The 22,926-nt window shown below is 51.8% G+C and overlaps 6 protein-coding genes across 6 annotated transcripts, besides 27 other annotated features; 4 read left to right on the forward strand and 2 right to left on the reverse strand.

Moving 5' to 3' along the window:
• Positions 1-124: 124 nt before the first annotated feature.
• Positions 125-183: a microsatellite.
• Positions 184-279: 96 nt separating this feature from the next.
• Positions 280-7,230, reverse strand: PVX_085070 (hypothetical protein, conserved; the record flags this gene model as incomplete). The annotated part of the gene is made up of 1 exon (XM_001616630.1): positions 280-7,230. One exon carries the CDS (start codon positions 7,228-7,230, stop codon positions 280-282), a length of 6,951 nt encoding a protein of 2,316 aa, XP_001616680.1.
• Positions 2,265-2,300: a microsatellite.
• Positions 3,251-3,271: a microsatellite.
• Positions 6,281-6,314: a microsatellite.
• Positions 7,231-7,507: 277 nt separating the features above from the next.
• Positions 7,508-7,529: a microsatellite.
• Positions 7,527-7,558: a microsatellite.
• A 15-nt stretch (positions 7,559-7,573) lies between these two features.
• Positions 7,574-7,613: a microsatellite.
• Positions 7,614-7,987: 374 nt separating this feature from the next.
• Positions 7,988-8,008: a microsatellite.
• A 317-nt stretch (positions 8,009-8,325) lies between these two features.
• Positions 8,326-9,922, forward strand: PVX_085075 (hypothetical protein, conserved; the record flags this gene model as incomplete). Its single annotated transcript, XM_001616631.1, has 6 exons — positions 8,326-8,610; positions 8,779-8,818; positions 9,005-9,021; positions 9,182-9,314; positions 9,453-9,553; positions 9,663-9,922. The coding sequence occupies exons 1-6, from the start codon at positions 8,538-8,540 to the stop codon at positions 9,920-9,922; spliced, it is 624 nt and encodes a 207-aa protein (XP_001616681.1). The 5' UTR covers positions 8,326-8,537.
• Positions 9,861-9,895: a microsatellite.
• Positions 9,923-9,977: 55 nt separating the features above from the next.
• Positions 9,978-10,003: a microsatellite.
• A 354-nt stretch (positions 10,004-10,357) lies between these two features.
• Positions 10,358-10,386: a microsatellite.
• Positions 10,387-11,193: 807 nt separating this feature from the next.
• PVX_085080 (hypothetical protein, conserved) lies at positions 11,194-12,407 on the forward strand. The gene is made up of 4 exons (XM_001616632.1): positions 11,194-11,270; positions 11,498-11,600; positions 11,784-11,837; positions 11,966-12,407. The coding sequence occupies exons 1-4, from the start codon at positions 11,196-11,198 to the stop codon at positions 12,040-12,042; spliced, it is 309 nt and encodes a 102-aa protein (XP_001616682.1). The 5' UTR covers positions 11,194-11,195; the 3' UTR covers positions 12,043-12,407.
• Positions 11,356-11,386: a microsatellite.
• Positions 11,665-11,692: a microsatellite.
• Positions 11,909-11,944: a microsatellite.
• Positions 12,268-12,301: a microsatellite.
• Positions 12,408-12,513: 106 nt separating the features above from the next.
• Positions 12,514-12,536: a microsatellite.
• Positions 12,537-13,385: 849 nt separating this feature from the next.
• Positions 13,386-13,406: a microsatellite.
• An 894-nt stretch (positions 13,407-14,300) lies between these two features.
• Positions 14,301-14,327: a microsatellite.
• Positions 14,328-14,418: 91 nt separating this feature from the next.
• Positions 14,419-14,465: a microsatellite.
• Positions 14,466-14,653: 188 nt separating this feature from the next.
• Positions 14,654-14,676: a microsatellite.
• Positions 14,677-14,983: 307 nt separating this feature from the next.
• On the forward strand, positions 14,984-17,545 carry PVX_085085 (hypothetical protein, conserved; the record flags this gene model as incomplete). The annotated part of the gene is made up of 1 exon (XM_001616633.1): positions 14,984-17,545. One exon carries the CDS (start codon positions 14,984-14,986, stop codon positions 17,543-17,545), a length of 2,562 nt encoding a protein of 853 aa, XP_001616683.1.
• Positions 15,540-15,576: a microsatellite.
• Positions 16,701-16,739: a microsatellite.
• A 177-nt stretch (positions 17,546-17,722) lies between the features above and the next one.
• Positions 17,723-17,754: a microsatellite.
• Positions 17,755-17,922: 168 nt separating this feature from the next.
• Positions 17,923-17,947: a microsatellite.
• Positions 17,948-18,161: 214 nt separating this feature from the next.
• Positions 18,162-19,955, reverse strand: PVX_085090 (50S ribosomal protein L15, putative; the record flags this gene model as incomplete). The annotated part of the gene is made up of 1 exon (XM_001616634.1): positions 18,162-19,955. One exon carries the CDS (start codon positions 19,953-19,955, stop codon positions 18,162-18,164), a length of 1,794 nt encoding a protein of 597 aa, XP_001616684.1.
• Positions 19,956-21,095: 1,140 nt separating this feature from the next.
• Positions 21,096-21,118: a microsatellite.
• A 248-nt stretch (positions 21,119-21,366) lies between these two features.
• On the forward strand, positions 21,367-22,119 carry PVX_085095 (hypothetical protein, conserved; the record flags this gene model as incomplete). The annotated part of the gene is made up of 1 exon (XM_001616635.1): positions 21,367-22,119. The coding sequence occupies one exon, from the start codon at positions 21,367-21,369 to the stop codon at positions 22,117-22,119; it is 753 nt and encodes a 250-aa protein (XP_001616685.1).
• Positions 22,120-22,179: 60 nt separating this feature from the next.
• Positions 22,180-22,203: a microsatellite.
• Positions 22,204-22,787: 584 nt separating this feature from the next.
• Positions 22,788-22,813: a microsatellite.
• Positions 22,814-22,926: the final 113 nt, after the last annotated feature.

Raw genomic sequence — 22,926 nt, forward strand, 5'->3', positions numbered from 1 at the left:
CCCTTGGAAGGTAAACAGGTGGTAACCGCGAAAGGAGCGCGAAAGAGGCGCCAGCGAAGTGAGGCAAGTCAAGTCCCCTTTCGCCGCAGCTGGGATGGCAAAAAAAAGGGGGCAAAAAAGGGGCAAAAAAGAGGCGACGAAAAAACCGTTGCGTGAAATTGCGCGCTGCACGAAGGAGTGACCATGGCCGTGTGGCGCGCCAAACGGGTGGGGGAATATACGGACTTGGCTTCGTTTCACTTCGTATCACTCCTCCTTTCGCTTCGCCTCCGCTTCACCTCACAGGTGCTGCCTGCAGTACTCGTATATGGTGACCGCCGCGGAGACGTGGACGTTGAGCGAGCGAATGATGCCCTTGCCGGGGATCTCGACGCAGTGGTGCAGAAGCAGCAGCACGGAAGACGGCAGCCCCTCCTTCTCGTCCCCCAAAATTAAAATGGTCCTCTCAGGGAAGGCAAATCTCTTCAGAGGCACACTACACTTGGTCTGCTCCAACCCCACAATGGCATATTTTTTCTTCTTCCTCATCAGGTACTTTAAAATGTCCCCCTTTTTTAACTCCCCTATATTCATCCACTTATTAGCCGTTGAGGAAATCTTTTGGAACTGAAAGTCCTTCACAATGCTGGCGTTATGAAGCATCAATTTTTGGACTTTAAAAAACTCGCATGTTCTACAGAGACCTGCTAAGTTGGGTACTTTATCTATGAGGGATGCCACCACGATTAGTTTTTTATTTGTTTTGATTTTGGCTAGCTGGTGGTAGGTCCTTCTAAATTCGTTGTTCACTTGGAAGAGGTCGTTTACGGGGTCGAATTTTTGCTGGTAGTTTTTTTTGTTTCTCTGGAGGGCGGCTTCCAGGGGGGGAGCACATCCACTGTCCGAGGCGTTCACCGCGTTCACCGCGTCCACCGCGTCCACCGCTAACGCATCTACCGCTAACACATCTACCGCTTTTACCGCTAACGCTTTTGCGGCCTCCCTGCGCTGGCGCTCCAAGTCCACGCTAAACATAATGGCGGACATCTCCTGCTGCACCGCCCGCCGCAGCGTCTCTATGAAAGTATACGAAGAGACCAACTCGTAATTGCGCAGCACGTGGGCGAACGTGTTGGTGCCTTCCTCATTCGCAACGTCCTCATCGAAGTAGCTGTAGGAGTAGTTGCACGCAGGCAGGAGGATCCGGATGTCCTCAAAGGGGGCGGGGGTCCAGTGGCGAAACTGCTCCTTCATCTTCCTGCGAATGCGTTTGCAGTCCTTATTCTTTTTAATGTACCAGTAGGTGCAGTGGAAAAATGGATCGCTCAAAAGTTCCTGCCTCCCCTTTACGAAGTAGTAAAAGGTGTATTGGGCGATGCTCCTCACCAGGGCCGCGTGCGAGGAGCAGAGAGCCACGATTCGGGTGACCAGCGCGACGAGGCACTTGCGGATGTGCTCGGAGAAGAAGAGCCCGCGCCTCGGGGGGGATACCCCCACTTTGTGGGCGTCCCCCCGTTTGGCTGTCCTCTCTTTGTGGGGGTCCCCCCGTTGGGATACCCCCTCTGCTTCCTTCCCCCCCGTGCGCCTGCCCAGCCGCGCCACCTTCTTCCCGCACCTCCGCACATCCTGCACAATTTTCTCCTTATCATTTTGGTTCCTCTTGACGATTTTGTTCATGATTCGTTTGATTTCTCTCGAGTCCTCTTTGGAGCGTCTCTTCCTATTCTGCTTGTTCTTCTTCCTCCCCTCCAAGTAGGGAGCCCCCGTCTGTCTAGCCACCACCTGGCTCATCCGAAATTTGCCACTGGAGAGACACACACGAGCGAAGGAGGGGTTGATATGCAGTTCCTCAAAGGAGTAGTAACTAAATTTTGTCTTCAGCAAAATGTAGGCACAGATGATGAGCGTGCTGACGGTCAGCTGCGTGTTTGTATTCCCATCGGCCAGGTTCCTCCTTAGGTGGGGGTAGAGCAAAACAAAGGAGGAGGGACTCACTGAGAGGCAGAAAAGCTCCAAGTACTGACGAGTGTTGCTCAAGTGATCGTCGCGGAGCAGCTGGTTTACCCTCAAAATGAGTAGCTTCCTTTGCGTCTTCTTTAGGCACTTGAAATACTTTGCCAGGCAGCACAGCGCTTGTAGTCCCCTCAGCTGGGTGTTGTGTCCGCTGGAGGAGGGCAGCGGGGCCCCGGATGGCGCTCCCCCGGTTGGAGGTCCTCCAGACGCCGCCACACTCTTGTTGCTCACCCGATTCATAATCTGAAGCAGCAGGCGCGCGTAGAGCCTGCGCACGAGGGTCCGCCGCTGCAGAGCGGCCAGCTGGACGACATCGTCGCTATAGGAAGTGCTGCCAATTTTGCCGCCATCGCCCCCCCCCTCGAGCAAGCCAAACAAGTTGATGAGGAACATGAGGGCCAGCAGCCTCAGGAAGATGGGCAAGTGCCGCACGCGGAAAAAATCCGCCGGAAGAACAACCTCCTCGTTGTTTTCTAGCCGAGAGAAAAAATGAAAGCATATCTGCTCGTTTATAAAGTGGTGAAGAAGGATGTTCCCCCTCTTCATCTTATAGTGGTCATTCACAAAACTCCTCTTTAAGTCCACCAAGACAAATTCTTTGCATATTAAAATGTCAACGACGGCTTCCACAAGTTCTTCTAGGTATTCGCTGCTCACTTGAAGGATGTCCTCGTTTTGGATGAGCGAAAAAATGAATGAAGAGAGGAAAGGGATCACTGCGCTTCTGATTATGGAGAGCTTCGTCTGCCCGTACTGCATAATTTTATTAATATAGCTCAGGAGGAGGGAGGGGCGCTCCCCGCTTGTTTTGTTGGCCGCCCGGTTGTGGTTCGCGGTGGGGTCTGCACGTTTCTGGGGAGGGTCATCACTATTGCATTCGGCTTCGCTTCCACGCGTTGCCACCCCGCTTCCCTTCCCCGCATGCGAAGCTATGTCGTGCTTCACCACGAGGGGGTGGAACAGCGTCAGGAAGAGCAGCTCCAGGATGCGCGCGGGGTACTTGCACGCGCAGCACCGGTCAATCAGAATGTCGCTTTGCTTCAGCAGGAGGGTTAAGATGTGCGTCCTTTCGTCCGCTCCTTGGGGGTTCCCCGAAGGGGTGTCGTTTCCCCTAACGGAGCTACCACTTTCCCTAACGGTGCTACCGCTCCCCCTAACGGGGCCACTCGCTCCACTGGCGGTGCCCCCGAAAACCGCGGGGATGACGAACCGCCGGACGATCATGTAGACGTACACGAGCTCCCCCTTGCACAGCTCGATGTCACTTATAACTTTCTCGGCGAAGGAGAGGACGTCCCCCCCGAAGGGGGAGGAGGCTCTTTCCGAGGCACCCCTGCACATGCTCTTGTAGGCGTATTTATATTTATAATAATTAAACACTTCATATTGTTTGTTCCCGTAGAGGTTAGTTCTTCCGTTAGGGTTTTTTTCCTTCCCTTTGCTCCTCCCCTCTGTGGGCACCCCGCAACTCGCTTGCCCCACCTGCAGATGGATGACCACCTCGATGGGGACTGCGTCTCGTGGGGGAGAGAACAACGAGCAGGCGCTAGATAAAAAGGAGACGGCCAAAATGATTTTCGTGGCATCTTCATGAATTCCCCTTTCGGCAAAATGGGTCACGTACTTAACACACTCGTCGTGTAGTGCCTTCACCTGGAGGAGGAAGCGACCATTTGGCTGAGTCATCTTGTGGTTACTCGGCAGGGGGGAGAGTCCCTTTTGGAGAGTTCCACCGGGCACTCTGCTGTGGGAGGAAGCCCCCCTCTCCGTTTCACCCGCGTAGTCCCGATTGTAATAACTTAAACACTCTGCGAAGGGGGTGGTGCTGTTGGGGAGCAGGTACTCGAGGGCATCCACAAATGGGAGGAGCTCCCTCAGGGGGATGTCCCCCTGCTGGTGGTTCTCACAGGGACGTCCCGTCTGCGCTTCACCCCCCTCACGTGTAGAGTTCAGCCCTTCAAAAGCAGGGTTAACCCCATCGCGTGTAGAGTTGACCCCATCACGTGTAGAGTTGACCCCCTCGCCGAAGAGGCACCCCCCAACCCTCGCCAGAAGCCCCGTCATTACGCCTTCCAAGCTGTCCTCATCAAACAGGTTGCCCGCCCCATACTTAAGAATATAAAAAAGGAAGCGATTCACCAGCTCGTCTGCCTCTCCTCCTGTGCCCCCACGGAGGAGGATGAGGCTGCCATTCTTCAGCTCTGCATGCGTTGCCAGTAAAATAAAAAAACGCAAGTATCCCCAAAAGTACACATGCTGGTTAGACAGAAGGATATGGTTGAGATGGCCAATAAAACGACTTAGGAAAGCATCACTGGTTGGGTTCTTCATCAAAATGAAAGCTCCTCCCTCTTGGGTAATGTCCCCACCACTTTGTTCCGTCATACACCCTACGTTTAACCTGAGCAAGGAGTAGAATAGCCCCATCTGTTTGCAAAAAAACTCGTCTTCGAACGCGTCCAAAAAGACGCAGTAGCTTTTTACTCTCCTGAATATCCCCACGTGGTGGTTCATTCTGACGGCCGTCTCCAGCAGCAGCGTCAGGGTGTCGCTTCGCCTGCTCACGGGGATGTTCTTCACGTTCTTCACGATGCCCCCGAGCACCTCGTGCAGGTCCGTCACGCGGCACGTTGAGCGGCATGTTAAGCGGCAATCCGAGCGGCGCGTTACGCGGCAATCCGAGTGGTCAGTCGAGCTTGTCCGGGCGGGGCTGCCCCCCCCCAGGAGGCGCAGCGCCTCCAGCAGCCCCTCCAGCACCACGCGGATGTTCACGTGGAAAAACCTCACCCCGTGCAGGCCGACCAGGAAATGCTTAGCCATTAAAAGGGAGTTCCTCTTCAGCACCTTCGCCACTATCAAGTTCTTCAGGCGGAACTCATAAAAGGGAATGTCTCCTTTGATGAAGAGCGTTGGCCTTATGCATTCGTCAAAGAAAACGTGGAAGAGGAACGTGTCGCTCATGCAGTCGAGGAGGGTCTGCACGTCGAGTGCCCCATCCGGGGGGGGGGCCTTCTCTCCCGCAACCACTACCGCTTCCCCGTTTGCTGCTTTGTTTGCTACCCCTTTTGCTACCGCCTTCCACCCCATGTCGCCTCGACTCACCAGCTGGCAAAGGGAAAACCGTGTGACCGTCCCGTTGCTGTGCCGAAGCAGCAGCCAAATGAGAAGCTCCACCTGACGCAGGAGCAGAAAATCTAGGAGCTGCAAAACTTTCATTTCTCCCTTCCCCACGTCGCTCCCCGCACAGCATTTAAAAATGTAGTAGTCCAAATCGTCAAAGGGTGCGGGCGTGTCGGCTGCGGTGCTCCCTCGGTTGGCCCCTTCACTGGGGAGTGCACTGCGGTGGGTACTTCCCCGGTTGGCGTGCCATTCGTCCGGCGGTCTTGAAGATCGCTTTGGCGACCCCTTTGGAGACCTCCTTCGCAACCCCCTTGGTGACCACCCCGCTTCGTACCTCCTCCTAATCGAACTAGCGACTTGCAACAGGCCCACCATCTTGTGCCAGTTCTCTTTTAGCAAGTGCACAGAAAAGTTCTGCACGCACCTGAGGATGCACTTGTAGAGTTCCCAGGCTTCTGCAAACTGCCCCCCTCCTTGGTGTGGCTTCCCCCGTCCCTTCCTCCTGGCGACTCCCTCTACTGCACCTACGATCCCAACGACTGCACTTGCCATGCCATCGACTGCACCTACGATGCCATCGAACAGGAAGATCACCTTCTTCATAACTGATTCGCTCGTGTAGGCCCTGTTAAGGAGCAACAAGAAGAAGCGCACGTCGTCCAAATTGGCTTTGGCCAAAAAATCCCCCTCGTAGAGGTAGTCCCTGTAGAGCACTTGGAAGCTGTAGACATCGCTTAGCAGCTCGGCATCCGTCTCTCTGCCTTCTTTCGCGTAGCAGTTTGCGTTGTAGGCGAGGTAGGTGCGGAGGAGGGGTGTGGCTTCTTGGCCAGTCGCCCCCGCGGGTTCCGCGTCTACGCCCAGCTCGGCTTCTTCGCCTTCCTCCACGTCTCCCTCCACGTCTCCCTCCACTTCTCCCTCCACTTCTGCACCTTCCACTTCTACCTCTTTTTCTCCCCCCGCTTCTCCCTCCACTGCTACCCCCTCTCCCCCATGCGGCGCGCCCAGCTCCCCCCCAGGGTCGTTGCCGACGCAGAAAAACATCCGCCGCGTCACTTCCAGGCAGACTTCCTCCATCTCGCGCCGGGGGAACAGGTACTCCTTCGCCGTGTAGCAGAGGTCCTTGATTATCACGTCGCGCATGGGGGGGTTGCTCACGAACGGGAGGAGATGCAGGATGTCCCTCGCGAGGGACTTCACCTGGGGGAGCCCCCATATGGCGGTTCGTTCCCCCCTTTCGCCGCTTCCTCCCATATAGCCCTGTCCACTCTGTTTGGAGTGCCCCGGACGCCCTGCGTGCCCGGTGCGTCCCACGTCTGGGCTGCGCGCCTCATCCCCATCCGTGACCTTCCTCCCCACCTTCTCCGCCACCAGCGCGAACAAGTGGCACAGGGCCCTGAAGTGGAATTTCCCCCCGCGCAGGAGCTCCTCATAGGGGAGGCCCCCCCTAAGCGGCGCCTCATCCGGTGCACCCCCTTTATCTGCCTCGTCTGCCTCGTCTACCTCGTCTACCTCGTCTGTCCCTCCAAGTGAACTTGCCAACCCGCCGCGCCACCTTAACCACCGCTCCACCCTTCTGCAAAAAAGGAGATTTTCTTTGTTCTCTCTAACGTCCGCCTCCACCCTCCCCCTTATGCACCTTAGTAAAAGGAGCAGAAGCTGCAGGGTGCCGTCCGTTCCGTCCGCGTCGTCCGCGTCGTCCGTGCCCCCCGGTTCCCTCGCTCCAAACGTTAAGACGAGCACATCTGCCAGGAATTTAAATACAATTGGGTCCGTGCACCCGTTTGATGCGATCAATTGGACTACCCAAGAAGTGTCGATGCTGAGGAACGCTCTGCTGAAGTGTCTTTCATACAGCGAATTTAAAAAAACAATTAAAATTTTTATTTGCTCGAGCGTTCTATCATCCAGTGGGTTCTTTGCTTCTACTTGGCTAGCTATGTGGTTGCTTATGCGCCTGGCTAGTTCCTCTTTATGCACGTGCCCCATGAAGAACTCGGCAACTTCACAAAAGAACCCGTTTAGGTTATCCCCCCGGTGTTCTACTTTCCCTGTGCTGTTGCGGGAGAAATTCAGCAGGGCGTTTAAAACGTCTGCTGCGCTGCGATCGTCCTTGGTCATGTTAAGGGGGGTGGCATAAGAGGAAGAAGAGGAAGAGCAAGAAGAAGTGGCTGCGTGGGTGACGCTCCAGGTGGTGGTTAGGGTAAGGACGCCCCCTTTCCCTTCTCGCTTGCTGCTCGGGAGGGGCCCTTCCACGAGGCACACTCCTATCTGCCGCTCCACCGCTGTACCTCTCCCCTGGCAGCCCCCCACCCAAGCTGAGGTTACGCGAAAGTAATTGCGGCCTAGTGGAGCCACTTCATCACTCGGTAAAGAGCTATAATAAGTGGGCCACCTTCCAAATGCTGCTGAACCAATTTGGGAAATCCCTTCCCTCTACCTCCATGTCAAATGGTGAGATGGCACATTGGAAAATCGAGTGAACTTTAGTAACTCTCTTTTTTTTTTTTTTTTTTTTTTATTGCAATAGCTGCCCCGATTTGTTCCCTTTGCTTCGCTTCACCTTTCTCTTTCGTTTTCTCTTTTTTTTTTTTTTTTTTTTTTCCCCTAATGTTAGTCGTTTCCACCGGGGGAAGTGGCTAGCCATTCGGAAATGGCACAGAGTGACTTTCCCACGGCATGCAAATATCCCCCGTTTCAGGGGCCACACGTGTTCCATCTCATATGCACATGTGGCCTTGTTCTGACCGGCGGGGAGTCAACGCTGAGAGGAGCGTCCACCGAGCAAGCTGCCCCTTTTGCAACACGTCTTCCCGGAGGTTGTGCCATCCTTCGATTCTCCATGGGGTATCTCTTTTATTTTGGCTAACCTATTGCAGGCGTTTTTTCGAATCGGCACGTGGGGCGATCCACATGGGATGACCCACATGGGGAGGAAGAGAGCCACACTGGTTGGTCTCCAATTTGATAGTGGGTAATTTTTTTTTTTTTTTTTTTTTGGGAGGGGGAATTTCCCTCAACAGAGTTAACAGTGTCTTATCCGTTCGTCCCTTCTTCGGCAGAACGTTGCCTTCACTGTATCGGTGTACGTACACGCAGGTGGGTTGCTCATTTCGGTGGGTACTTTCCTATACCCCCTTTGCATGGCACCGCGCAGCAAGGGAGACCCACTGCTTACGCCGTTGCGCAAGCAAACCGATGAACATATGGGAGACAGTCACCACGAGGACTACTACCTCTTCGCAAGCTACTACCACTCAGCAGATTACTACCACAACGAGGTCACCTCTCTGTAGCGTGTCCCTCCCGCTTCTCCCTTTAGTGGCTTCCCCCTTTGCCGCGTCACCTCCGGACAGCTGAAGGGGACTGCCCTCACACCAGGAACTGCCAAACCGATTCACCTCCCTTCCTTTTTTTGGCGAAACGTCATGGACCCATTTCTGGGGAAAATGCTCAGGGGGGTTCTTCTCCTGCTCCTCTCTCTCTCGGCCCTTCGGGGAGGTCCGACCCGCCACAAATGTATTCACGTGTGTTAGCATGTGCATCCATTTGTTATGCACTTGTTACGCCCTTGTCATGCGTAGGGGCTGATGTGGGGGCCCCCTCGTCCACCGCGCGCTCCCCTTCCAATTGAACCGAAAAGGAAATTCACCCACGTGTCCGCCACAGGCCTTTCCAAAGACGCCTGGACCTGCCGCAAAGACTACGCGTATGGGAGTTGCCTCCACCAAGCCTAAGCGCGCTCTGGTGCTGCACCCCTTGTGGTGTGCATCCTCCACAAAAGGGGGAAGCAATGAATGGAGGGGTGGACATGCCTTCGCAGGTGTATGTCTATATGCTTACGTCAACGCTTGCTTATTTTTTATTTATTTTTTTTTTTTTCCCTTCGGTGAAGGCGTCCATGCGCAGAGGGTACGTCGAGGGGGGCACAGCGAGGAGGGAACGAGGGAAACACGTGGAGCGAACGATGAGGAAACGAGCTGCCACGCCCTTCCCCACCACCGCGTGCTCTCCACTGTACGCTCCCCACTGTATGCTCCCCACTTGACCAGCGCCCACTCACCCCCCACAGGGTGGCACCAGGTGAACGCCTCCCAGGAGTGCGTCGCGCCCTTGTCCTACCGAGGGCCCTGCCCGCGCTTCCTCCAAATGGAAAGCAAAGCCACTCAGAAGAGGCTGCTCGAAGGGGAGTGCCGCATTTCCTGGTGAGGCGCGCCACCGCGCGGATGCGCTTTATTCGGCTGACGCTGCTGATGCTGCTAATGCTGCTCATGACGCTGCTAATTCGGCTAACGCTGCTACTCCCGCTTCTCTACCCCTTTGCTTTTTTCCCCTCCTAAAAGGCCCTGCCTAGACCAGTGCGAAAGGAACTACTCCCTCCAGTGCCCCGAGCAGTGGGCGCCAGAGGACGAGAAGACGTGCCGGCCACTTGCCATTTATGAAGGTGCGCACAGGGGGGTCTCCTGACAGACTAGATAAGTCAAACGCAGTGGAGAGGGAAGAGCACCTCCCGGTAACTCCACACAATTGATGTGCTCTCCCCTCCTCAACAGGGACGTGTCTTCCTCCCCACGACTTCTCCAAAATGACTGACCCTCAAAAGAAAATTTGGAGCAACAAATGTGAAACGGACTGGCCATGCATGGTTAGACACGCAAGTTTGTGCGCTGCATGGGGAATGCCTTTGTGTGGAAGTCCCCCCAGCACCCTATCATCTGCTTGTTTCTCCCCCATTTCTAAGGCGTCGTGCAAAAAGGACTATTCTAGAGGGTGCCCCCAAGTAATACCAGGATGGATGAGTCTGAGGGGATAAGATTCACCTTTTATATGGGAATGTTAACAGCTCAACGATTTTTTTTTTTTTTTTTTTTTTTTTTCTTCCTTTTAGGGGTGGACCAAAGAGAGTAACACACGGAGGAGTTCCATTCACCCGCTTTTTCGATATGGGCATCTTTCTCCCATTTGGAATTCTTTTTTTTTTTTTTTTTTTTTTTAAAAAAACAGAGGATGGGAGCTGCTACGCCCCCGGAAAGTACTCCGGGCCATGTCTCTCTCGGATGTCTTTACTGAACGTGGACGAAGATATGAAGGTCGGTGGCCACGACAGGGAGGCACATCGTCACGTGTGCATAATGCGACAGAGAGCTCAGAGCGTAGTGCTACATTGGTGGGCGTATGGAAGCACTCCAACGGGGAGAAACGCAGACTTTCCCGCCATTTTCCCTGCATTTGTCCTCCCCCCATTTTCCCCCCTCCTGCGAAGGTGGCGCTTGAAAAGCTGTGCGACGTGAGCTTCCCCTGTGTAGCGACCTGCGACGTGGATATGAGCGACGTAAGCAAAGAGCGTGAAAAAGAAGAAAAAGAAAAAAAAAAAAAAGGCAACCATTGTGATTTTCACCCCCAGGATGGTGACCGCTCCACCGTTGGAGGGGACCATCCGTTTTCTTTCTAAGTGGAAAGCACATGGGGGGGTGGGTCCCCTTTCTCCTTCATTTTCGCCACTCTCCTTTAACAGCCCTGTCCTGCCGGATGGCTCGTAAAATCGGACGCCTTCGGAAATGCTCTCAGCTGTCTCCCCCCAGATAACTACACGGGTCCATGTGGGGAGGAGACTAACCTGATGGGTAATTGAGCGTGTGAGGGTAGCGGTGCGGCTTCTTAGCCTCTTAGCTTCTCTAGCCTCTCTAACTGCTTGACGACCTCCCCTGCTGAGAGCATAACATGCCTCCTCACAAATCTGGGTAGCAACTCTTTGTTACACCGTCTCGACTCCCACGTACTGAAGGTCTCACCAACTTGAAGCTGAAAGAGCGAATGGCATATGAGTGTGGCGTCAGGTGGCCCTGTGCTCCCGGTGAGCGGCCCTCTGCGAAGGGGGCAAAAAGGCAGAGCAGAGGAAAGAAAAACAACCCCCACAAAGAAAAAGCAAAACAGAACAGAACGAAACAAAAAAAGAATGCAAAATGGAATCGCTTTACTCAAGCACAGATCAGCCGCCTTTACAATGCTGTCGACATGTGGCACGCGCCGCTTCCTTTATCTCCCCCTTTAAATGGTTCCCCTTTTTTTTTCTTTTTTTTTTTAACATGACTTTATTCGAAGCCGCCAATCCGATCAACTACGAGCAGTTCTGCCCGGACGGATGGACGAAGAGCGAACAGGTAGTGCCTTAGAAGGATACACAGCCAAAGGGGGTATATCCCCCCCAATGCTAACACATCACTGCCGCTTCCTATCAGCTGTGCTAATTTAAAAAATGACGTGGCGGTGCATATGAGGACCAACCAAAACGTAACACATGGACAAACGTGCGCAACGTGGAGACACCCATTTGTTGTGTTACCCATTTTTTTTTTTTTTTTTTTTTTTTTTTTTTTCCAATTTGTAGCACTGTATTGCCCCTGCAAATTATGTGGGTCCATGTGCGAGGAAAAAATTATTTGCATCATTCGAAAGGGGCATGAAAAGAGCTTACGCTGAAGAGTGCAATGGTTAAATTGTTTGCTTTTCTTTGGGCAAAACTGCGCACCTGTGTTGTGGTCGTAAGACGCGCCGCGATAATTCGTGTGCGTGTTGGGGGTCCTTTACGTCTACGCACAGGTTTACGCTTACGCCTACGTTTATGCTTACGTTTATGCTTTTTTTTTTTTTGCCTTTTTTTTTCCCCCTTTCAGTGGAATGGCCCCTACTAGGGAGGGAAGCGTCCGACAAGTACCCCAAAGGCTCGGGTAAGCGACCGTAGAGCGTTCCACTGTGCAACGTCCAGTGAGTGCCTCTTTCTTTTTTTTTACGACGTGGCATCACCGCACTACAATTTTTCCCCTCCCCCTCAATGGCACCGGGCGGATGTTTGCAGCCCTACGGAAGAGGAAATATAACATTGGCCCCGTCGAACCACTCACGGGGGCCATAATCTCCGGCGCTGTGAAGTGAAGAGACGCGAAATTTTGAGCCACTCACATGAGATTGCGTTGTCCGTTTATGCCTCCCTCCGTGGAGGGGTAACGTTGTGTGTACTTGTTCGCCATTGTTCTATTCGAACGTTGGAAGGAGGGTGAGAAGATTGGTTGAAAGGCTGGTGAGAGATCTATTGACCGATCGATTGATTGCATACGCTTGTGCGTAGCTCTTTTTCTCTCCCCCTTCCTTCCCCCTTTGTCGGTTATTCAACCCATTTGTATGTAAAAACGTAAAAGCCAGCCACGGACCACACCCCACTGGGTGTAATTGTCGTTTGCCAAAATGGTGAACATATCCATTTCTTCCTTCCTTCCTTCCTTCCTTCCTTTCTTTTTTTTTTTTTTTTTTTTGCAAAGGAGAGTAACCTAACCTGCGTCCCCACATTGTATGCGCTGTGGGGCCATCTTACATGGCGGTAAAATGAAAGTAAAAACATAAGTTTTACCCGAAGGGTGATGAGCTGCTAAATTTTGTGATTTGCCTCCTGGGGAGGAAAGCTTCCTCTTTTTACATTCCTTGCTATCTAGATAGCTAGCTAGCTAGCTTTTTTTTTTTTTTTTTTTTTTTAAATGCGAAATTTTTGATCCATTTTTACCTGACCCGTTCAGGAAAAAAAAAAAATAAAATAAAATATTCTCCTGTTTGCCGAAATGCACACCCATTTTGCGTTTTAAAATTGGGCGAAGCTGGCAAGCGCGGGAGTGCCCCATCAGGGTGGTCCTCGCGCACCGAGGAAAATGCGTCCAGTTTGGCATAGGAAGATAGGGTGCTTTTTAAAAGGCGCTTTGCGGAAAGAAGGCGGTAAGACACGCTATAGCACTGGGCCACGGGACGATGAGCGGAAGGCCGAAATGGGGCAAGCTGAGCGCGCGAGCGAGCTAAACGGATCGATAGGAAACCCCGCGGGAGAATCCTTTGGAACCCTTTGCTATCCTTTGCGCGCTTTCCTCGCCATTTTTTTCCCCCCCCCTGACTGCTCACATTTTTCGAATTCTCGGCCATAGGAAGTGGGGAGGGGTGAAGCCGAACTGCGGATTGGCACTGCTGATTCGTACTGCTGATTCGCACCGCTAATTCGCGCTGCCGCCGCTAGCCCCTCATCAGCCCTGCTGCACCTCTTCACGGTACCCCAGCGTGTCTTTCCCGTCTCCGCTAACGTCTAACAGTCGATTTCGAAATTTAAAAGGAAGATGAGCGAATGGCTGGGCGTCAGCGGGTACCGAAATGGTGCGAAAATGGGGAAGCAGAAGTGAGGGAGGAGGAAGTGGAAGAAGTGTGCCCGCAATTGGCTCAAAAAATAGCGACATTTCTACATTTCTTTATCGAAAAAAAAAAAAAAAAAATCGCTCCCATTTATTTGCATAAACGCGTGTGCGGTGTGGCAAATGAAATGTAAAGCGCTCGGAGGTGTAAGCGAAAAAAAAAAAAAAAAAAAAACACACGAAATGTGAACATACGAATGTGAACATGCGAACATGTAGAAATTAAACGAAGAAAGAATAAAAAAGTGAAAAGGTTAACACCTATGCATGCACTTGCTCGTGAGCATACACACACGCTCCTCCCATTTACCGCTCGCGCCCAGTTTTAAGAACCATTTTGCGAAAAGGAACACTCGGCGAATCGGTATCCCGCGGGAAAGAAAAAAAAAAAAAAAAGAGCAAGTGCGTGTAAATGCGCTAAAGTGTGCGGAAATTTGCGGAAATAAAGGGGCATTCCCCCGCGCAACTTCCGTGACTGCTTGTGCCTTTTCATGATAGCCCTTAATTGGTCATAAAAAAAAACGAATGAACGCTCCTACATAGGGGCCACCGCAAAATGTGAAGAAATGCGCAGTCACCTGAGCAGTGAATGAAGTAGAATTAATCGCGTCCAGCTGCAGAAGTGACCATACACCCCGCCAGCAATGCTGCAATGCTGCACTGTTTTCATAACGCATGGGGAGAGGCACCTAAAACATTCGCTTATTTCTACAAATTTTTTTTTCCCCTCAATTATTCCTACGGCTAGGTATAACTTACGGGGGGGGCATAAAGAGAAGGCCCATTTTTCGCCTCGCGATTTTTTCAGTTTCCCCCTTTGTGACTGCCTTTGTCTTAGCGCGCGCATGTGCTGCGTTGCTACTCTGCCGCTACTCCGCTGCTCCGCCGCCACCATGCTGCATTGATGCATGCAGGGCGAAGCGCTTTCCCCATGTGACAATCGCGCGAAAGTGACCTGCACATGTGCAGTGGCCACACGCGTGAGCACACCTGCAGCGGAAGGCAATTTTTTTTTCTAATCGGAAACACACCCGACATACGCACCCCGCGCGAGGATTTCCCTACCCGGAAAAAAAAAAAAAAAAAAAAAAGAAAACATTGAAGTGGCGAAGTGATGAGCAAGTGAACGAACGGAAGAGCGAAGTATTTTCCCGCCTATCACACAACTCTCCGTGTTGGGGTGTGGAAAAAAGAAGAAGAGGAGGAAGAGGAGGAAGAAGAGGAAGAGGAAGAAACTCTCTGCACACCCCTCGCGAGTGTGCAGGTGAACGTTACACTGCTTGACTCATTTTATGATCCTCTCGGAGGGGACACAAGCCACGCAAATAGCCGCTTAGAACAAATTACGGACGCGGGGGGGGAGGAACCTCTTGGAAAATAACGCTCAGGATAAGCCTACAGATCTCCACTCGAGTGTACGTGTTTTTTTTTTTTTTTTTTTTTTTGTTGTTCGTTGTTGTGCGTCCCCGCGCGTGTGCGCTTGGGTACCGACCGACGAAAAACGCTTCCCCCACAACGTCCTGCTCGTGTAGACGCAGCGGCTAGCCGGTGCAACCGTTGGGCATTTCCCCCCGCTGCACTACCGCGTTGATTTACCGCTTTGTTGCTTTGCCGCATTGCCGCTTTATGCTTGCCGCTTTCCCCCCCCCGAAATGGCCGGCAGCCTGGGGAACTCGGACGAGCTGCTGAAAGAGCTGGACCTGCAAAACTACGTGAGCTTCGTGAAGAGGTGCTTTAAAAATGGAATAAAAAAAGAGGAAGAGGACATCTGCGCACAGGACTTGAGGAACCTGGCCAAGTGTCTCCCCAGGGTCTCCGGCGTGTGGTACGATTTGCACAAAAACAGCTGGGAAGCCAGGTGGGCAGAAGGGACCAAATCAGCCAGGAAATACTACTCGGTGCAAAAGTTTGGATTTCATGAAGCGAGGAAACTAGCCATCAAAACCATCAAGACGAAGGAAATCAATTACATATATAATAGTATAAACGAGGATTTTAATAAACCACTCAAGTGGAATTTAAACAGTGAATTCCTAGAGATGAATCATGACCCTATTATTAATTTGAAAAGGAAATATAGGTCCCCTAGTTGTAAGGTCAGGGAGAAGAAGATTAAAAAGGACCCCATCCATGGGAACGTTGTGGGTAGGAAAAATAAAGGGGAAAAGAAAAGCGCCGCTCAGACGAGGGGGGTGAGGAGGGGGCACGCCCACTACAGCTCTGCCGCGAGCTGCAGCGCCTCGCCGAAAAGTGGAACCCACAAGTTGGAGCAGCAGCATGGCATATGGAGGGGCAAGCAGGAGGGGAAGAAAGCACCAAATGGGGAGCTCACACCAAATGGGGAGCTCACACCAAATGGGGAGCTCTCACCAAATGGGGAGCTCTCACCAAATGGGCTGCTCCCACCAAATGGGGAGCTCTCACCAAATGGGCTGCTCCCACCAAATGGGGAGCTCTCACCAAATGGGCTGCTCCCACCAAATGGGGAGCTCTCACCAAATGGGCTGCTCCCACCAAATGGGGAGCTCTCACCAAATGGGCTGCTCCCACCAAATGGGCTGCTCCCACCAAATGGGCTGCTCCCACCAAATGGGGAGCTCTCACCAAATGGGCTGCTCCCTCTAAACGGGTTACACCCTCATAGCACCTCCAACAACGAGGGGGAAGGCCACAGTGACGCTTCGCACTTCTTAGACGGCACCCCTTCCAAGCGGAGAAGCGACCAAGGAATGGGCGACCCTACTAGCCAGCACGTCGTAGAAGGTGGTCTCCCCAATACTCTCCTAAACGGGAAGGAAACATCCACCAGCATCGAAATGGCGCTATCTACAGAGGGAACCCCCCAGCCTTTTGTTCATTTTGATGAGGACAATGGGAAGTGCCTAAGTGAGGAAGACCCTTTGGAGAAGGAGGACCTATGCACCGTCAACGAAAAGGGGAAGAATCCCTCCCGTACGGACAGTCTCAACGGTCACATCAACGGGGTGAACGATTATCCCTCACTCCCCATACGTACCCCCAGCGACTGCCTTAAAATGGAGGAGAGCCATTCGACCAAACCAGGTGGCGATAGAGCGCCAAAGGAGGGGAACACACTCCACAAACATACACTTCGCAAAAAAAACCCCAACTGCAATAGGGAGGTGAACGGGAAGGAAAAAACAAACGTGGTGAAGTTCCCAGGCAGCAAAATCCTGAGCTACATGAGGCAACACAACAAGGCGAAGAACAAAAGCGCCCTGTATGTTAAACAAAGTGGGCTCCTAAAAATGGACTTGAAACAGCCACCTAGTAAGATGCTCAGCAGGGAACATGGCTCCGGGTGGAACCGAAAGAATTTGAAGAAAAAAAATTTGGTAAATGAGAAAAGGACAGGCATAAATGGGGGGGCCCTTTTCGTTAAAAAGGTTAAAAGTTGTAATCACGCGGAGGGGAAGAAGTGCAGGGGCTGCGACTTCAGGAGGAGGCAGCTGAGGGGCCTGCGCGGCCACGGCTCACTCTTCATTTCGAGCATGCTCCCCAACGGGGGGGAAACTTCCAATGGGGAGGAGCCCCCCAACGTGGACCTGACGGATCAACTCGGCACGGGTGAGGCCTTCCCCACGGATGGGGAGGTGGACGCGCGGAAGGGCGACGAGGGGGGGAAACAGACAGGTAGGCAGCCGGGTGAACAGACGGTTAAGCAGTCGGGGCCCCTAAAGGAAGAAGCGCACATGGAAGGCACAAAAACTGAGTACCCACAAACTGAGTACCCACAAATGGAGTACCCCCAAATGGAGCACCCCCAAATGGAGCACCCCCAAATGGAGCACCCCCAAACGGAGCGCACACCGGTGAGCGCCCCGAGGGGAGAAAAGGCCCAGCAGGTGAAGTGCTGCGTGGAGATTAACCTAAAGGAAGTCATCCACTCGGACACGCTAAGCATTTTCAAAAATGCAATTAACTTGCTGCTAAACGACTTGAAGTGCAAATGCGTGCCCCACCTGGACAAGCAGTTTTTGAACATCCTGGAAATCATAGACAATCACATCAGCTACGTAAACTCCATGCTCAGTGAGCACATTTTAATAACGTACGTGCACTTGTTTGATATTTGCGTGTCCAACAATATTCTGCCAAGTCAGTTGGACCAAAACGTGCAGAAGGTTTTTTGCAACGCGTTGATTGCCTTTCACATTCTCCTCTTTAACTTCCTGAGGGATAGGCGGGGATAGCCGCCTCTTGGCGCACGAGCGTTTATAAGCGCGCAGAGTTAGTTAACTTAAAAGGAAAGGTGCGCACACGAGGGGGATTCCCCATCGTGAGTAGTGACGCTGGGAGGACGGGTGCCCGTCCTGCCTACCAAGTTAGCGCTAAAGTGGTGTTTTTTCTTTCCCTCCTTCTTACATCTTACTTCTTTCTTTTTTCCTCTTTTTTTTCTTTTTTTTTTTTGTTTTCCCTATGTTAGCGGTATGTACAGCGGCGTGAGAAGACCCGTCCGGCCCGAACTGGACACACACACACACACACACACATACATACACGTAGAGGCGCGACTTCTCCCCCGCGCTGCCGCTTCACAACCTCGAAGTGTTTGCCTCTTCCCTCACTGGTGCGTGTGCACATTTTCGTCCAGCCCTTTTCGCCTGAACGGGCTAGCTATTTGCTCCTCCCTTTTGCACTTTTTTATGAACAGTTCATGCAAAAAGTTGAAAAAAAAAAGAAAAAAAAAAAAAAGTCATATTTTTTGCAAATTGTTGTGCACGCCTTTTTGGCTAGCACGTTCGTCACGCGTTCGCTTTTGCGGGGGTAGAGCTTCTCCCCTCTGCGGGGCAGTTCCGCTCCGTCAACTTATCCCGCTTCGTTCGCTTCGTCCGATTCGTCCACGTCTCCCACTTCTCCCGCTTCATCCACTTCTCCCACTTCGTTCACTTCTCCCACCTCTCCCGCTGCCTCCCCCGCTGCCTCCCCCGCGCGGTGCCGCTCCTCCTCCTCCATCTTCACCCGCCGCAACCAGTGCTGCTTCCGCTCATACTTTGAGGGCTTCCCCGAAAAGACAATTCGGCGCGGAATCCTGTTCAAGTTCTCATCATCTGGGTTGTACTCTGCGTACACAATGTCCTGCGTGTTCTTCTTCAGCAAGAGGCACCTTCCCCCGAGCCTAATAATTTCCCGCGCCGCCTTAACTGTAAAGGAGTGCGCCTTCACGATGACATGTTTCGCGTAAAACTCAAAGTCGAAGCCGTGCTTCATTTTGTACTTCTTCAAATTACACCCGACGACCTTAATGGGGTGTTTCCGTTTGTACTTCCCTATCCGCAGTCCCATTTTGTCTATCACATTCCAGTCGATTTCGAGGTGTTTCTTCTGACCACTTCTTGTGTATGCCAAGTTAATCAAATTGAGTGGAATTAATTCGTAGTCATATCGGTTGAAGTGGTAACCTGGTCCCATTGGGGCGGCAACAAATTTGGGCAATTTTCTATACAATGGCGTTTGACCCCCTTCAAAGCCTAAGGGGATGGACCCTCCACTTCTACTCTTTTGTCCTTTCATTCCTCTTCCGGATGATCCTCCCCTTTTACTTCCTACTCCTCTCCCCTTCCGTCTCCTCTTTTTATCCTCCATGGAGGGTATGTTAAAAGGGGTGATGAAGTACTCATTCTGCTCTCTGTTCCCTCCAACGACTGTTGACTCCCAGTAGACATCCGCTTTCAACTTCATGTCGTTTATAAGCGGGTAAATGGCTCTGGGCCAGTCCATCTGAGTTAAGTCCCAGACCAGCGGCGTTTTTGTCTGCTCATATAAATCATCCATCACTTTTTTAATCCCCAATTTGATGGCTTCCTCTTGGTACTTCAAATTCACTTGGTTAATTTTTTTTTGTATTTCTTCCCTCAATTTGACTAGCTGTTCGTTCTTCTCGTCATACACGAGGTATTTATTCTTTTCTACCGTTTCGATTTCTTTAATTATGGGTTCTATGGCTTGCTCCTGTTCCTTGACTACGTTTTGGAGGAACTTCTTCTGCTCATCATTGTAGGGAGATTTGAAGACCCCGTTTTTGATGTCCTCCTCTAGCTGCTTGAATTGCTTACGCCTCAGGGAAATCTTCCTATTAATTAGCGCCTTGTACTTTTTGTCCACCAGTTTTTTTTCCTCCTTCAGCTCCTTGAACATGGTGTTGGCTCTGCCTATTTTGAAGCTCCCGTCCATCATGGTGCCGAAGATTCCCCTCAGTTCGTTTTGATCGCGTCGGTGTTGCTGCTTCGTCGGGTCGCCCTCTGCATCGAAGCTATGCACTTCGCTGTGGATTTCCTCCATGGGGCTTCCCTCCGCGCTGCTCCCCTGCTGCTTATCCCGGGCCCGCTTTTCCTCCTCCACATCGAAGTCTATGTTAAACTGCCGCTTCACCTTCCCCAAGAGGCTGTTAATCGTGTCGATCATGTTGTACTTCTCCTCCACCTCCTCTTCTTTGAAGAGGTTCAGGTGCCTTTTCTTCCTCCCTGGAACGACCCCTCTGTGTCTGCGCTCGCTCAGCGGGCTTTTCTGCGTCGCGCTCAGGGGGCCCCCTTTGCGGTCGCTGATGACGAATCCCCTTCCGAGCGTCGTGCACAGCAGCAGGAGAAAAGCTGGGCACCTCATTTTGCGGCCGGCCTTTTAAGCGGCGCCATTCTGCCTCCGCCGGGCTGAGCGAAGCTTCGAGCGGTTCACTCAGGTTGGCGCAGATTAGCCGTTATAGCATACTAGCCGTTATAGCATATCAGCAGTTAGCAACGCTTCGCCCTAACACTGCTTCGCGCTAATACAGCTCAACGCACTCCGTTAATGTGACGCCACACCGATGCTGTTTCACGTATCGCTCCGCACAGCTTACGTGGGAACCATTCGCTGCACCTCTTCACGGGTCGAAGTTGTCTTGTGCCCCCCTCCCTTTTTACCAAAAAAGGACGCACCTGACCGGTACATGCATGTGCATGTTTGTGGATATATGTGCACCCCTTTGGAGTTCAATTCGGTGAATTCTTCGCGATTTGGCTGACGGTACAGGGGGCACTGTGCTTCCATCCATTTCGTGTCCTTCGGCAAGATAAACGTGCTCTTACGAATCACCTTGGTGAGAAATGCTCTCGGGGTAACCCCACTGGGGAGAAGCCCACACGGGTGTCCCTCCTCCAAGTGGTGCGCTTCGTCCTCTTTTGCGCTGCAGTGGCGCCGCTGGTGAGTTTCCCCGTACAGCTACCCCGCGTTGTCGCCCTGCTCTGTGTCTGCCCCAGAATTATCACTCCCCTCTGCGACGGCTGTGACCCGCCCTCCCTTTTTTTGAATAACTAACGGGTGAATTGTCCCCGAGAAAGAAGTGTGCCCCCTGGGGGGAAGAAAGAAAAAGCGCAACCCTCAAATGGCACTTCAAAAAGGCAAAGTACGTTCAGCCTTTTTCGCATGTGGGGTGTTGCATACACATGCATGCTTGCGTGCATATGTCACGCGCAGAGGAGCATTCCATTGTTCCCAACTTAGGATTTTCCTCTCTCCCCCACATGGTTATAACGCGCGAGTGAATTTAAAAAAGGGTGTACTGATGAACAACGCGAATGCGCTCATGTAAATGTTAAGGCACGCAAAGAAACTTGCTTTCCAAATGCGGCTCTCCTCGAAGGGACCTTTCTACGTACGAGGCGGGGCCTGTAGCCAAGATGTTTGCTTCGTTTTAATCACGTAGAAATGTTATTCATCCTCGTGTTGTTAGGTGAAAATATGGGAATTTTTTTTTTAATTTTTTTATTGTGCCAAAAAGCTGACTTGTTCAGGCTTTTCTTTGTATAAAATGGCTAACCTGTTCAGGTTTTTTTTTTTTTTTGGTACAAAATAGCTAGCTTGTTCATTTTTTTTTTTTTTTTTTTTTTTGCAACTTTGCAAGATCGGGATTGTGTCCACGTTGCTGCACTTTTTACAGCTCATTTGGTTTTCCCCTCATTGGAGAATCTACCTCCGCGCATAGGATACACCCCTTTGTTGCGTACCTCTACATGCGAACGCACACCGCGCTAGCGACATGAAGCAGCCGTCCAGCAACGAAATTGTTTCCTTGCCCCAGAGGGGGAGGCGACGAGTTGGCAGGGACAGCGCTAGTAGTGACGGGGTGGAGTCGGAGGATAACGGCGAGCAGAGCGGGTACGACAGCGCGGAGGAGGCTGGCGATAGCGGCAAAAGTGGGAGCAGCGTGCATATTGAGGGCAGCTACAAAAGCGGGAGCAGCATCCATATTGAGGGCAGCTACAAAAGCGGGAGCAGCGTCCATATTGACTGCAGCGACGAGGCGAGCGCGCAGAACGTGGCCCTGCCGTACGCGAAGAAGAAAATAAAGGACGGCCGACTCGAAAAGACGTACCACTACGAATATTTGGACCACCCAGCAGATGTCATCTTACACAGCTACGGAAAGACCCTAAGGGAGTGCTTCGAGTCTGCATGCGTTTCTATGTTTAACTACATGTGTAACTTAAATAAAGTGGAGACAAAGATATCGAGGCACATAACAGCTCGAGGGGGGACCCTGGAAGACCTACTCTACAACTTCCTAACCGAGTGCCATTTCTTATATGGCAGTGAATATATCATTTGTAAAGCTGTAGACATTTTAGTTTTCGACCAGGGGTCCTTTTTCATCGAGGCCTCTGCATATGGGGATGTTTTTTCGCCTGACCTGCACGAGTGTGGCACGGAGATAAAGGCTATCACAAAACATGAGCTGAGGATTTGCTTCACGGAGGACCTTTGGGAGGCCTTTGTCCTGGTCGACATATGAGCAGCGGTGGTGGAGGGGGTAGGTACTTCTTATGGGGAGGTCACTCAGGGAGGCGGCGCTCCCCATTTGGGATACCCCCCAAGGGTTGCTTCGTTCGTCTTTATGCTACCACAGTTACAGTCACAGTCACTATTACTATGATTATTACTATGACTATTACTTTTTTTTTTTTTTTTTTTTTTTTGTCCCTTCCGCCGCCACTTGGCAGTTCCTCGAGAGAGGGAAGTCCCGTTTTCCCCATTCAAGCATGCAGTGAGAAGGGTAGAAGCTTCTTTTAAATGACGCCTCTCCCGGGCTCTTGCACACACGGTTATATATATTCACACGTGTGTGCTCTCGCGCCCCGTTTTCCATCGCACATCGACAAGGGTACCCCCGTGAGGACTGCCGATCATTTGTCCACCCCATTTTATTTGGCGCCATCAATCCGACTGCATAACTTGTAACCTTCATGCCTTGGCACCAAGTTGAACTCTCCTCGTTTTGCCCCTCCTTGTGTTTATTATTATTATTACTATTAATTTTTTTTATTTTTATTTTTATTTTTTTTTTTTTTTTAATTATGCATCATTTGGGCAGGCGAAGCCCCATGGTGGACGTTTTCTCCCCTATTTTCCCCTTAACAGTTTGGAAAGGGAATCCCACATGAGGTGGCCGCACAGGTTCCACGCGAAACTGGTGGAGCGACCTGCACCCATGCATACGACACATTTGCTGCTTCTACTGTAGCGGTGAGGATTATGCACCTACAGCTATATGTGTGCTCAATTTTTTTTTTTTTTTTTTTTTTTTTTGCCATTTTCGCGA

Source organism: Plasmodium vivax, chromosome 13, assembly GCF_000002415.2.
Source record: "Plasmodium vivax chromosome 13, whole genome shotgun sequence".
Lineage (NCBI taxonomy): Eukaryota > Apicomplexa > Aconoidasida > Haemosporida > Plasmodiidae > Plasmodium > Plasmodium vivax.